The 15,877-nt window shown below is 34.8% G+C and overlaps 1 protein-coding gene across 2 annotated transcripts in view; it reads right to left on the bottom strand.

Annotated features, from left to right (window-relative positions):
* Nucleotides 1-15,877, bottom strand: part of LOC148952099 (uncharacterized) — a 644,245-nt gene that overhangs the window by 520,812 nt on the left and 107,556 nt on the right. For both annotated transcript variants that reach the window (XM_089089541.1, XM_089089542.1), the window contains exon 7: nucleotides 2,625-2,733. In XM_089089541.1, the coding sequence (XP_088945667.1) occupies nucleotides 2,625-2,733 (109 nt within the window). The remainder of the gene's footprint in view (nucleotides 1-2,624; nucleotides 2,734-15,877) is intronic.

The following is a 15,877-nucleotide window of genomic DNA, read 5'->3' as shown; positions in this document are numbered from 1 at the left end:
ATGTATCGTAGATCTTATTCTTGGATCTTCGCTAAACTTGATGAAAGGTAACAGTTAAAGTCCTAGTAGTGCCTTTCAGAGGTTTTAGACCAATCGAATTCCTATAGAGGGGGGGGGGGGTCCTATGCTCTATTCATCAGGCTATTTTCCAACTATAGTCATTGACTCTCAACCAAATTAGGTTTGAAGTAACAATCATAGACCTATTTAAGCCTTTCCAGAGTTCTACACGAATCCAATCTCAGTGGGGGATAGAGATATGAGTTCTTAAGTTCTAGTCGTCAGTAAATCCGCCAAAGAGAGACGTCTGATCCCAACCAAGTCTGGTGGGGAGTTAGAAATAGGATCACAATTATATCTTGCCAAGGTCTGCACCTAATCCAACCTCTGTGGGAGGGATAGGGTTTCAAAATATTTTATGAGCAGTCTTATTATGAGGCACTGGCAGAATTAAATCAAACCTAATAAACAAACACAATTATGATTTTCGATGCACGTACTGGACTTCAGTTAGAAAATAGCTTGATTATTGTAATCCGTATACCATAGAAAAGCTTATTAAGTCTCAATTGAATATGGCAGCAAATAGCAGTCCGATTTTGAAACTTGATGAAAGGTAACAGTTAAAGTCCTAGTAGTGCCTTTTAGAGGTTTAAGACCAATTTAATTCCTATAGAGGGGAGGGGGGTCCTATGTTCTATTCATCAGGCTATTTTCCACCATTAGTCATTGACTCTCAACCAAATTAGGTTTGAAGTAACAATCATGGACCTATTTAAGCCTTTCCAGAGTTCTACACGAATCCAATCTCAGTGGGGGATAGAGATATGAGTTCTTAAGTTCTAGTTGTCAGTACATCCGCCAAAGAGAGACGTCTGATCCCAAACAAGTCTGGTGAGGAGTTAGAAATAGGATCACAATTATATCTTGCCAAGGTCTGCACCTAATCCAACCTCTGTGGGAGGGATAGGGTTTCAAAATATTTTATGAGCAGTCTTATTATGAGGCACTGGTAGAATTCAATCAAACCTAATAAACAGACACAATTATGATTTTCGATGCACGTACTGGACTTCAGTTAGAAAATAGCTTGATTATTGTAATCCGTACACCATAGAAAGGCTTATTAAGTCTCAATCGAATATGGCAGCAAATAGCAGCCCGATTTTAATTGAGCATAAGCCAAGTATATTATGAGCAAACATTTTTTTTTTGCGGTAAAGATACTTTTTTCATCCGTAAACAAGTCTGCAGTCACGGAAAATTGTCCAGGGCCGACACGCAGGTGATGAAAAGAGAAGCAATTCGAACAAAGATGAGTAGTCTGCAATGCCCCCACTTCACCGGAGTTACGTAAATATGAAACAGCTTTATGAGTTTTTTAATTCTACCAAAAATTAAAAATGTAAAACTGCATTTACAGAATCTTATCCTTAAGACTTATAGTTGCATGCCATACTCCATAGCTGCGACCCATAGGGTACAGATGCTCCAACCCGTTGCGGCGCTTTAACACGGGATATATGGTCCCATTCTTGCAGCCCGCTAACCCTGCTAATTCTCAGCCAACATCCTTTTCTGCTGAGCACCGAAAGAAAAGTTCACTTATTACCAATAGATGCCCCCTTCTCTCCTATTCCCTCTTTTCTACTCATCTTTTTTCTCTCTCCAACAACTTTAACCTTTGCTTCTTCTCGCTTGGGGTTGTGCTGATTTGATTCAAGAGATTTTGCACTATCTCAATTCCTATCCACCAGAGGCATGGATTTACGGAGGCAGAATCGGAGAAGATATCGGAAAGAAAGCGAACGCAGAAATCGGAAAGAAAGCGAACGCAGAAATCGGAAATTTCCCCAAGGCATATGAAGTTGTAATGGAGGGATCAATCCACACAGGCCTACACCAACGACGGACAGAAATTGTAAATATATTATTGACTCTTTTCTTTTGCTTCTTTTCATACAGAACACGATTTTAGATTGCTTTTCTCGTACAAATACACACATCTTATTTTTGACAATCGAATAACAAGATGAGTAAAACAGACAACGAAAGTGGACATCGTCAGCTTTATTCATGATGGGGACAGATTGAGCATCCCAACGAGTCAGCAGTTAGTTCTTAGTTAAGTAAAATGTTATGGAAGTTCTCAGTTCTCAGTTATGGAATAAAGAGTGTGAAAAATATTAATGTTAATTTGCTATTCACAAGTGTGATATTGAAAAAAGTAATCCGTCAATTATTTTTGTCCTACGAGAACTGCTATGATATTCTATCCTTCTCTCCCATTTTGAGTCCAATTTCTGTTTTCTTTTGGACTTTATCCATTTGAGTAGTGATAAATAAAATGGCAACTATAACTTTTTTTTTACAAAAAGAAAGGTACAAAGTGCTTTTCAAAGAAAGAAAATCCCTGCGTCTAATTCGTCATCTTAAATTAAGAGCACAACAAGTTTAAAAATATATATGTATTGTGAATTGGAATTAAAAAAAAAAATTAATATATAAGAATCACTTATAAAAACGAATAAGCCCATGAAAGATCCCACAACATAGGCACACAAGAGGAGAAGGCAAAATTTGGCATGAAAAATTATCTGAAAAATACATTACTAAGCTTTTACCTTGCAAAACTTGGGTCTTCCATTTTCCGCTCTTTGTTTCCTTTCCTCTTGGCAAGTTCAACGGCGATCTGGGCACCAATACGAGCATTATTTTTTATCAGAGCAATGTCTGAAAATCTAGTCAAGGAAAAAGATACAAACAAAACGCCAGCAAGTTTAGTACGAACTGGAAACGTTACAGATTCAGCGAGGAAAACATACAAAGCATATTTTTCTTGAATGGATTTACAAGATTAAAAAATGTTTTAAGAAAGTAAAATAAGATTGAACTTTAGATGAGCAAGCACTTATCATCAATAAAGAGGTTGATCAACCAGAAAAAAAATCATTTTGCTTATTGTTCAAACGCTTATCGTTTTTCTTCCTTGTTTATGTAAATACATAAACAAGGAAGAAAAAAGAAAAAGTAAAATACTAACATAAACAATCATATTCGGACAACATTCACTATAAATCAGAATAAACTGACAAACTGACTCAATTTAGAAAGAAAAGTTCCCAATCACAGGCAACACAAATAGACATTCCCGAACAAATAACTGATCTAGGATTTCTTCAAGTTTACGTCAAATCTACGAAATAAAATATAATATAGGTAATTAAAAACTAGCATCTAAAAGCTAAAAATATTCACTAATACTAATACTACTACTAACAACTCACCGCGGCACCAAGCCGCCTGAGGCCAACACAGCTACGCGCACTCCTCCATCCCAATTTGTTCAGAGCCTCCCTCATTACACCCTCCCATGAAGTCCCCATTTCCTTTAAATCTTTCTTTATGACATCCTCCCACCCCAACCGAGGACGACCTGCTTTCCGTTTAGTCCTAGACGGTTGGCCGGAAAGGACAATCTGTCATCCTTCATCCGCAGAACCCGCCCTAGACATCTCAACCTTTGTCTCATTACAGCCCTTGAAAGCGAGATTGAACCACACTTTTCGTAAATCCTACTGTTTGAAAGACAGTGAGTCAGGCGGGGACACAACCCGATCACTAGGCAATTTCTCTGGAAAACATCTAGCAAATCTACATCAGTTTTTTTGTTTGGAGCGCCCATGTTTCAGAACCATATTTGACCACTGTAATCACTGTAGCTTCTAATGTTCTAATCTTGGCTTGCAGACTTATCTTCCTACTCTTCCAAAAAATTTTTTAACTGTGAGAAAACACCCTGAGCCTTGGCTATTCTACATTTAACATCTTCACTGCTCCCACCGTCTTTACTAATAATTAATTAAAAAAAAAAACTTTCTAAAAAATAAGTTTTTCTAAGAAAAGTAAAGCCATTTTAAACTTAAGCTTAGCAGATACAAATACCTGTTAAAATTCAAACTCAAAACGACCAGAAATTACTACTAAAGAATAAATGAAACCCAAAACGAACAGAAATTAAATAAACAATCATAGCAAAAAAACATACAACAAGTAATAATATAAATGAATAAATAGATCTTAAAGCGAGTAATGCTTAGATTGAATATGAAAAGCAAGCTTAAAACGAAAAAAAAAACATTTTGCTATTGAAGTATAAAGGAAACTTAAAACCAATAGAAATTAAATAAACAATCAATGCAAACAAACATACAATAGATATTAATGTAAATGAATCAATAACACTTAAAACGAGTGAAACTTAAATTGAATATGCAAATCAAGCTTGAAACGAACAAAATTCACAACAAACAAAAATTTGGGTATCGGCTCCTTCTCTCACTGTAAAAGTCAAAAACTTACTGAAAACTTTACTGGAAATGAATTTTAATTCAAATATTTTCTTTTGTACTTAATATTGAAAATAAACACTAAAACTATAGTAACATTTTGAACTGATGAACATTTTGAATTTCAGCAATTAATATCATTATACATCGAACATTCAGTTTAATTTATTAGGTCTTTCTAAAGTTGTTCAAAACGAATATAGTTTCACTACAAACAAGAGTTTGGATACTACCCCCTTCCTTAACTGTAAATTAAATATATAAAAAACAAGTTTTTTAAACTGAAAGTAAGGAGCGACATTAAAAATTAAAACGAACAGAAACTATTCCGTATATGAAAGGGGGTTTCCCCTCCTCAACGCCTCGCTCTTTACGCTAAAGTTTTTTATTGTTTAAAACAAATTAGATTTGTGAGAAAGTCAAACTTGTTTTTTATTTAATTTTTGAACATTTTTGAATTAATGCAGTTTTTTATTTTGGCTCACCGTACATGAATAATTAAAACAAAATTTGCATGTTAATTTTCCTTTTATTTGGTTAATTGCCTCTCTCGAAGGTTGTTTAATTTTATTTACGAACGTTTTTATTAGTAATAAATATACGTAACTTACGAATTAACTTACTTAACGAACTTCTATATTCATAGATTTTTAATACTTTGATTAGGGGGTTCGCCCACCTTGCACTTTAAGCTAAAGTTCGAATTTTGTTCCAATTCCTTAAAAATGACCCCTTAATCGCAAAGGCCGTTTATTAGAATAAATAAGTAGTAAAGCCCCAATTACCACTGAATATACATGCACTTTCACAAGCCTGAGGCATGGATATGTGTGTGTATTTTCAAGTAATTGGGTTACCAGGGTCATTTACCTATTACAATGAACGATACATGGCTTGGCAGACAGGTTTTCTATTGTGACACCCATTTTTTGGAGGTCAAACTCATGGATACATGTTTATTTTTTTTTTTTTTTTAAACTGGTATTTTTTCAATGAAGCTCATAGCACTTTGCAGAAACCCGTGAATGTAGGACTGAAAGTCCATTCGTACTATATCTGAATCTAATTAATAATCAAGTTAGTGTGACCGCCATTTTTTGATCTGGTTAGGTGGGTATAATCTGGTTTGGTTCGTTATTGCGAGATGGTTACTCAATTTACATCTTAGTGTTAACTGTGCGATGACTTAGTCTAATTGCGTAGGTAATAAAGGAACATTTGAAGGTGGAGAAAAAAAAGGGTAATTAGTGATTGGATAATTTTAACAAGAAATGACCGAAAAGTGTTTTGGAGGAGATGGAATGAATGTGTACTGTATAATACACAAGTGATGATTTGCACAGTGTTGTCAATTTTAAATAGTTTAGAAATAAAAAAATTAACAAGAAATGGCTGAAAAGTGTTTTGAGGGAGTTGAGTTGCACGAGGGTTGACTTGCACGTGGGTTCAGTTACATGGAGATTCAGTTACACGGGGATTAGTTAAATGGGGTCGAGTTGCACGAGGATTCAGTAGCAGGGAGGTTCAGTTGTACGGGGTTTCGGTTATACAGGGGTTCAGTTACATGGGGGGTTCAGTTATTTTTTCAGATTTTGTGGGTTTTCGCAAGAAAATAACTGGTCTTTTAGCAAACTTAGCCATAGCTACTTGAAACTCTGCATAAATATCTTCATTTTTAATCTAATTGCGTAGGTACTAAAGGAACATTGAACATTTTTTCTGATTTTGTGTGACCACCCGGCGCCCCCAAAGACTCCTGAGCCTCCATTATAATACGTTTTAAGGCTTTATTATATCTTTTCAGAACAAATTATTATTTTAGGGAATTATTTCGGTGAAACAGTTAGAGACATTTTGAATGATGATTTTAGAAGAGGATTTGAGGGTGAAACTCTGTGGTCGTTATAATGCACAAGTTCCATTTGAACAGTGTTGTGAGGTCCCCTACCACAACCCCAAAGGGCTCCGATCCCCCCACCCCAACCCCGAAGGAAACCCCCCTGTCATCAAAGGTTCTCTGGGCTCCCAAAGGGCCCTCGGCGCCCCAATGGCTCCTGAGTCCACCATTATAATACTTTTTAAGGCTTTATTATATCTTTTCAGAACAAATTATTATTTTAGGGAATTATTTCGGTGAAACAGTTAGAGATATTTTAAAAGATGATTTTAGAAGAGGATTTGAGGGTGAAACTCTGTGATCGTTATAATACACAAGTTCCATTTGAACAGTGTTGTGAGGTCCCTTACCACAACCCCAAAGGGCTCCGATGCCCCCACCCCAACCCCGAAGGAAACCCCCCGGTCCTCAAAGGTTCTCTGGGTCCCCAAAGGGCCCCCGGCACCCCAATGGTTCCTGAGTCCCCCATTATAATACTTTTTAAGGCTTTATTATATCTTTTCAGAACAAATTATTATTTTAGGGATTTATTTCGGTGAAACAGTTAGTGACATTTTAAAGGATGATTTAAAAGATGATTTTAGAAGAGGATTTGAGGGTGAAACTCGGTGGTCGTTATAATACACAATTTCCATTTGAACAGTGTTGTGAGGTCCCCTACCACAACCCCAAAGGGCTCCGATCCCCCCACCCAAACCCCTGTATTAGCGAAGTTACTCTGTGGTCGTTATAATACACAAGTTCCATTTGAACAGTGGTGTGAGGTCCCTTACCACAATCCCCAAAGAGCCCCGATCCCCCCCCCCCAACCCCGAAGGAAACCCCCCGGTCCCCAAAGGTTCTCTGGGTCCCCAAAGGGCCCCGGCGCCCCAATGGCTCCTGAGTCCCCCATTATAATACTTTTTAAGGCTTTATTATATCTTTTCAGAACAAATTATTATTTTAGGGAATTATTTCGGTGAAATAGTTAGAGACATTTTAAAGGATGATTTAAAAGATGATTTTAGAAGAGGATTTGAGGGTGAAACTCGGTGGTCGTTATAATACACAAGTTCCATTTGAACAGTGTTGTGAGGTCCCCTACCACAACCCCAATGGGCTCCAATCCCCCCACACCAACCCATGTATTAGCGAAGTTACTCTGTGGTCGTTATAATACACAAGTTCCATTTGAACAGTGTTGTGAGGTCCCCTACCACAACCCCAAAGGGCTCCGATCCCCCCACCCCCAACCCCCAAGGAACCCCCCCGGTCCTCAAAGGTTCTCTGGGTCCCCAAAGGGCCCCCGGCGCCCCAATGGCTCCTGAGCCTCCATTATAATACTTTTTAAGGCTTTATTATATCTTTTCAGAAACTCTAGTTTTTTGCAAGAAAATTATGGAAAATACAATTCTCTGGTTCAAATTTGAAACTTAACTCCATTTTTGGATCGAAAAAATAAACTATTTCCGTAAAATCTGATCTAATAAGGGTTTTTGACCGTAAACTATAGTTTTTTGCAAGAAATTTATGGAAAATACAATTCTCTGGTTCATAGGTGAAACTTAAGTCCATTTTTGGATCGAAAAATAAAACTATTGCTGTAAAATCTGAGCTAATAAGGGTTTTTGACTGTAAACTCTAGTTTGTTGAAAGAAAATTAAATGAGCCCTACAGTAGGATGTCCGCTACTATCCTACGCTTCAGCTGAAGCTAGCTTCAAACACTGAACCTAAAAGATTCATATTACTATAGTTACGAAGTGTTTATAGAATTGGTGGTCTTTAAAAAGACCGTTGGATAGTCATGGGTGTGATGACTATTGTAAAAATTCGTCATTGTTTGTCATCTACTCAGTATGATTCCAATCTATGTCAGGGATTTGTTTGTTCTTCTTCTTCTTCTTAGGATATATCACGCACATATTCCGAGAAGGAATATCTATTGGTACCCATTTACTAAAAAAACGAACCTCGTCCTCTGGGTTATGTATCTTACTCGGAAATATCTCACAACTAAAATCCTCCAAGTTGAATAATGGTATATCTGACTTGAATTTCTCGATTAAAAGTTTGTCAGTGGGAACAGTCCCTTTTGTGTACAGTGCTGTTACGCCAAAAAACCAGCATATCTCTCTAACTTTCTCCTGTACGGAGGATAAATACTTCCCTTTGTTATAAGATGGAAAAATCATTCTATTATATACACCCATTTTGTTTATAAAGTATAGTGAACTGTGCCACCTCTCTTCATTGTACGCATACATATTATAGTTTATATACCAGTGGTAACAAGAGACCTCTTGATGATCAGTAGTCAACAGTAGAAATGCGCATTCAAAAATCACACCACACGCCGATTTCTTCACGCCAATATATTCGCAGTCAAAAACGCCATACATCCTTGAAGTTATATTGATAGAGTGGATATTCAAACTGTTTAAAGTTCCAAATTGAAACTACATTATATACTAAAGAAACTGAATATATTAACATCTAAAACAAGAATTTTTATGTAATGATGTCTTCAAATAATATCAAGAGGATTTGGCTTTACACTGGTCACAGTGTGGAATGTGTTACTAAAATTTCGTTTAAAGAAATTAAACACCATTCTTATCAGATTCAAACGCTTAATACCCCCAAGCATATGCGGTAATGGTTAATTATTACGAGAATCATACAGGAGAGGAATCTACATATTGGGGATTAAAAGAAATTAAACTTCTTCTTATCAGATTCAAACGCTTAATAACCCAAGCTTATGCGACTCAAATTTCTCTTTAGAGTGCTAACGTCTATCTGTTGAAATAATTTAAGTCCAGTTTTAGAATTCCTATCAAGTCGAACAGTAAAGCAAAAAAAAACCCCTAATTTTAAAGTTTTTTGGGAAACAAGGTGAAAGTAAAGTGCAACTCGTATAAATAAAACCTGAAACGAACAAAAACTATAATAAATAACCGAGTCAATCTCAAAACGAGCAGAAATTAACATAAGATGGGCGCTAAACTCCATATGCCTTCCCAAGACACGAACAAAATTTGCACTTTACTGAAAAAATACAAATGGTTTTACTTTTACACCTTTAATAATTCAAATGACATTAACATTTTGATTACTAAATATCAGTATATGTATATTAAACTGACAATGCACATTCACTTGTATTTTTCAGTAGAGTGTAAATTTTGTTCTGGCCTTGGGAAGGCATATGGAGTTTCACGCCCCAACTTATTGACTTTTTGGGGTGTTCCCCCTTTTTCGAAAATCTGGCCCCCGGTTTTCAAAACCCTTTTTTCTTCTGAGGCTTGGAGCATTTGGTGGGTAGATATTAAACGTAATGATAAACAAAAAATTAGCAGAAATAACATCAAATAATCTACCAATCATGAAACTGCCACAAATCAGCATCGATAAATAAATGAAACCCAAAATGAACAGAAATTACAATAATTAACCTAGTCAAACTCAAAACGAACAAAAATTAACATAAGTTGGAGTAAAAGAAACTAGTCAAACAGGTCCTCTCAACGGAGGAATGGATTGCAAACAGTGGTTTCTAATTAACCGAGTCAGACTCAAAACGAGCAGAAATTAACATTAGTTGGGCGCGAATTTTTTTATCATGAACTGTTTAGCCTGTAGACCCGTTCCTGAAAGTTTCATTTTCCTAACCTAACCCCTTTCCAAGATAGCCAAAAGTAGATAAACCTAAAAAAATTAAACCATATTTTTTTTTATCATGACCTGTTTAGCCTGTAGACCCATTCCTGAAAGTTTCATTTTCCTAACCTAACCCCTTTCCAAGATAGCCAAAAGTACCTAAAGTAGAATTGGTAATGTTCTATCAGGTGTAAGCCACGCAAGATAGATAATAAAAGAAACTAGTCAAACAGGTCCTCTCAACGGAGAAATGGATTGCAAACAGTGGTTTCTAATTAACCGAGTCAGACTCAAAACGAGCAGAAATAAGTTTCATTTTCCTAACCTAACCCCTATCCAAGATAGCCAAAAGTACCTAAAGTAGAATTGGTAATGTTCTATCAGGTGTAAGCCACGCAAGATAGATGATAAAAGAAACTAGTCAAACAGGTCCTCTCAACGGAGAAAATGGATTGCAAACAGTGGTTTCTAATTAACCGAGTCAGACTCAAAACGAGCAGAAATTAACATTAGTTGGGCGCGAATTTTTTTATCATGAACTGTTTAGCCTGTAGACTCGTTCCTGAAAGTTTCATTTTCCTAACCTAACCCCTTTCCAAGATAGCCAAAAGTAGCTAAATTAACCTTAAAAAATGAAACTATCTTTTTTTATCATGAAGTGTTTAGCCTGTAGACCCATTCCTGAAAGATTCATTTTCCTAACCTAACCCCTTTCCAAGATAGCCAAAAGTACCTAAAGTAGAATTGGTAATGTTCTATCAGCTGTAAGCTGCGCAAGATAGATGATAAAAGAAACTAGTCAAAATACTTAATGAAGAAAAAGGTGAAAATTAAAGGTTTTATTGACGTTACGTGCCTATTAATTGGAATTTAACACCTAAACGCACTTGCAAAAATCACTGCACTGGTGTTTTGGATTTGCCAAGATTTAAATGTTAAAAGTGATAACATTTTTGTGTTTGTGCTAACGAACTGTAAGTAAGGAGCGAAACAACTCAATAGTAACTGAAACTCTAAAAACCAATATCCCTACTTCGGAAGTTTCAAGCTCCTATCTCCAAAAATGTGGAATTAATTTCTTGAAGTAATTGATACTTAATGAAGAAAAAGGTGAAAATTATAGGTTTTATGAAATTGATCATAAGACTTAAATTATTCTATCAGATACGTTGGCACTTTAAGTTGAAATTTGACTCGCATATGCTTGTGGGTATTAAGCGTTTGAATCTGATAATAAGAGAGAGACTTTCTCAATGAAAATGAAATAAGTTATTGATCAATTCTATTTTACTAAAATAATATAAAATTTTCCAATTCAATTCAGATTTTACTCAAAGAGATGAAAAAATTATAAGTTCTCTTCCAAATATTTCCCCGGAATAATAAAAGTTCAACTTCGATTCTGATTTTTCTTAATGAATATGAAATAATTTATTGATCAATTCTATTTCCCCAAAATAATATCAAAATTTTTCACTTCAGTTTAAAAAAATTCTGGTTAGTCTGAACTTGATTCTCTGAAAAGTTTTTTTTTTTGGGGGGGGGAGATACACGATTGACTGTAACAAAAGCAGAACTTTTAAAATCAAAACAACTGAATATCAGTAAATAATTCCTTTTTTTTTTTTTGTTAAACACAATTGGCTGAAATAAAAGCGGAACTTTTAAAATCACAACAACTAAAGATCAGTAAATGATTCCTTTGTTTTTTTTTTTTTTTGTTAAACAATTGGTTGAAGCAAAAGCAGAACTTACGGCTCAATAGTAACCGAAACTCTAAAAACCAATTAATAGCTTGCTCGCTTGCTGTTACAAAACTCCTGGTTAATACAAAAATCGCGAAGACTAAAAAGTTCAACTTCCATTCTGAATTTTCTCAATGAAAATGAAATAAGTTATTGATCAATTCTATTTTCCCAAAATAATATCAAAATTTTCCACTTCAGTTAAAAAAAGTTCTGGTTAGTCTGAACTTGATTGTCTGAAAAGTTTTTTTTTGGGGGGGGGAGATACACGAGTGGCTGAAACAAAAGCAGAACTTTTAAAATCACAACAACTGAAGATCAGTAAATAATTCCATTGTTTTTTTTTTAGCTTACAGCTGATAGAACATTAACAATTCTACTTTAGCTACTTTTGGCTATCATGGAAAGGGGTTAGGTTAGAAATAAACTGACAATGCACATTCACTTATATTTTTCAGTAAAGTGCAAATTTTGTTCTGGTCTTGGGAAGGCATAGGGGTTTCGCGCCCAACTTATGTTAATTTCTGCTCGTTTTGAGTCTGACTCGGTTAATTAGAAACCACTGTTTGCAATCCATTTCTCCGTTGAGAGGACCTGTTTGACAAGTTTCTTTTATCATCTATCTTGCGTGGCTTACAGCTGATAGAACATTACCAATTCTACTTTAGCTAGTTTTGGCTATCTTGGAAAGGGGTTAGGTTAGGAAAATGAAACTTTCAGGAATGGGTCTACAGGCTAAACAGTTCATGATAAAAGAGAGTTTCATTTTTAAGGTTAATTTAGCTACTTTTGGCTATCTTGGAAAGGGGTTAGGTTAGGAAAATGAAACTTTCAGGAATGGGTTTACAGGCTAAACAATTCATGATAAAAAAAGATAGTTTCATTTTTTAAGGTTAATTTAGAAGAGGTTATGTGCGCGCGCACATAACCTCGTCTAAATTAACCTTAAAAAATGAAACTATCTTTTTTTTTATCACAAACTGTTTAGCCTGTGGACCCATTCCTGAAAGTTTCATTTTTCTAACCTAACCCCTTTCCAAGATAGCCAAAAGTAGCTAAATTAACCTTAAAAATGAAACTATCTTTTTTTATCATGAACTGTTTAGCCTGTAGACTCATTCCTGAAAGTTTCATTTTCCTAGCCTAACCCCTTTCCAAGATAGCCAAAAGTATCTCAAGTAGAATTGGTAATGTTCTATCAGGTGTAAGCCACGCAAGATAGATGATAAAAGAAACTAGTCAAACAGTTCCTCTCAACGGAGAAATGGATTGCAAACAGTGGTTTCTAATTAACCGAGTCAGACTCAAAACGAGCAGAAATTAACATAAGTTGGGCACGAAACCCCTATGCCTTCCCAAGACCAGAACAAAATTTTCACTTTACTGAAAAATATAAGTGAATGTGCATTGTCACTTTATTCCTAACCTAACCCCTTTCCAAGATAGCCGAATGTAGCTAAAGTAGAATTGGTAATGTTCTATCAGCTGTAAGCTAAAAAAAAAAACAATGGAATTATTTACTGATCTTCAGTTGTTGTGATTTTAAAAGTTCTGCTTTTGTTTCAGACATTCGTGTATCTCCCCCCAAAAAAAAAATACTTTTCAGACAAACAAGTTAAGACTAACCATAATTTTTTTTAACTGAAGTGGAAAATTTTGATATTATTTTGGGAAAATAGAATTGATCAATAACTTATTTCATTTTCATTGAGAAAATTCAGAATGGAAGTTGAACTTTTTAGTCTTCGCGATTTTTTGTATTAACTAGGAGTTTTGTAACAGCGAGCGAGCAATCTATTAATTGGTTTTTTTTGTTTCGGTTAATTTTTAGCCGTAATTTACGCTTTTGGTTCAACAAATTTTTTTTAAAAAAAAAAAAAAAAAAAGGAATCATTTAATTATCTCTATTTTTTGTTTTTTTAGAATTACTGATTTTATTTAAGCAAATCTTTTTTAACAAAAAAAAAACAATGGAATTATTTAATTATCTTAAGTTGTTGTGATTTTATAATTTATGCTTTATTTTAAGCCAATAGTTTATCCACCCCCCAAAAAAAATACTTTTCAGACAATCAACTTCAGAATAACCAGAATTTTTTTTAACTGAAGTGGAAAATTTTGATATTATTTTGGGAAAATAGAATTGATTAATGACTTATTTCATTTTCATTAAGAAAATTCAGAATCGAAGTTGAACTTTTCTTCTTCCGGGAAAATATTTGAAACAGAACTTAAAATTTTTTCATCTCTTAGAGTAAAATCTGAATTGAAGTGGACAATTTTATATTATTTTAGTAAAATAGAATTGATCAATAACTTATTTAATTTTCATTGAGAAAGTCTCTCTCTTCTTATCAGATTCAAACGCTTAATACCTACAAGCATATGCGAGTCAAATTTCATCTTAAAGTGCCAACGTATCTGATAGAATAATTTAAGTCTTATGATCAATTTCATAAAACCTATAATTTTCACCTTTTTCTTCATTAAGTATCAATTACTTCAAGAAATTAATTCCACATTTTTCCAGATAGGAGCTTGAAACTTCCGAAGTAGGGATATTGGTTTTTAGAGTTTCGGTTACTATTGAGTCGTATCGCTCCTTAATTACAGTTCATTAGCACAAACACAAAAATGTTTTCACTCTTAAAATCTAAATCTTGGCAAATACAAAACCCAAGTGCAGTGATTTTTGCAAGTGCGTTTAGGTGTTAAATTCCAATTAATAGGCACGTAACGTCAATAAAACCCCTAATTTTCACCTTTTTCTTCATTAAGTATTTTGACTAGTTTCTTTTATCATCTATCTTGCGCAGCTTACAGCTGATAGAACATTACCAATTCTACTTTAGGTACTTTTGGCCATCTTGGAAAGGGGTTAGGTTAGGAAAATGAAACGTTCAGGAATGGGTCTACAGGCTAAACACTTCATGATAAAAAAAGATAGTTTCATTTTTTAAGGTTAATTTAGCTACTTTTGGCTATCTTGGAAAGGGGTTAGGTTAGGAAAATGAAACTTTCAGGAATGGGTCTACAGGCTAAACAGTTCATGATAAAAAAATTCGCGCCCAACTTATGTTAATTTCTGCTCGTTTTGAGTCTGACTCGGTTAAGTAGAAACCACTGTTTGCAATCCATTTTCTCCGTTGAGAGGACCTGTTTGACTAGTTTCTTTTATCATCTATCTTGCGTGGCTTACACCTGATAGAACATTACCAATTCTACTTTAGGTACTTTTGGCTATCTTGGATAGGGGTTAGGTTAGGAAAATGAAACTTATTTCTGCTCGTTTTGAGTCTGACTCGGTTAATTAGAAACCACTGTTTGCAATCCATTTCTCCCTTGAGAGGACCTGTTTGACTAGTTTCTTTTATCAGCTATCTTGCGTGGCTTACACCTGATAGAACATTACCAATTCTACTTTAGGTACTTTTGGCTATCTTGGAAAGGGGTTAGGTTAGGAAAATGAAACTTTCAGGAATGGGTCTACAGGCTAAACAGTTCATGATAAAAAAAGATAGTTTCATTTTTTAAGGTTTAGCTACTTTTGGCTATCTTGGAAAGGGGTTAGGTTAGGAAAATGAAACTTTCAGGAACGGGTCTACAGGCTAAACAGTTCATGATAAAAAAATTCGCGCCCAACTAATGTTAATTTCTGCTCGTTTTGAGTCTGACTCGGTTATTTAGAAACTACTGTTTGCAATCCTTTCCCCCGTTGAGAGGACCTGTTTGACTAGTTTCTTTTACTCCAACTTATGTTAATTTCTGCTCGTTTTGAGTTTGACTAGGTTAATTATTGTAATTTCTGTTCATTTTGGGTTTCATTTATTTATCGATGCTGATTTGTGGCAGTTTCATGATTGGTAGATTATTTGATGCTATTTTTGCTAATTTATTGTTTATCATTACGTTTAATATCTACCCACCAAATGCTCCAAGCCTCAGAAGAAAAAGGGATTTTGAAAACCGGGAGCCAGATTTTCAAAAAAGGGAGAAACACTCCCAAAAAGTCAATAAGTTGGGGCGTCAAACCCCATATGCCTTCCCAAGGCCATAAAAAAATTTACACTCTACTGAAAAATACAAGTGAATATGCACTGTCAGTTTAATATACATATACTGATATTTAGTAATCAAAATGTTAATGTCATTTGAATTATTAAAGGTGTAAAAGTAAAACCATTTGTATTTTTTCAGTAAAGTGCAAATTTTGTTCGTGTCTTGGGAAGGCATATGGAGTTTAGC

This window comes from Artemia sp. Qi Xiang Cuo, chromosome 5 (assembly GCF_049724085.1).
Source record: "Artemia sp. Qi Xiang Cuo chromosome 5, ASM4972408v1, whole genome shotgun sequence".
NCBI lineage: Eukaryota > Metazoa > Arthropoda > Branchiopoda > Anostraca > Artemiidae > Artemia > Artemia sp. Qi Xiang Cuo.
Note: the sequence above shows the minus strand (reverse complement) of the source record. Positions and strands in the feature narration are given on the sequence as shown.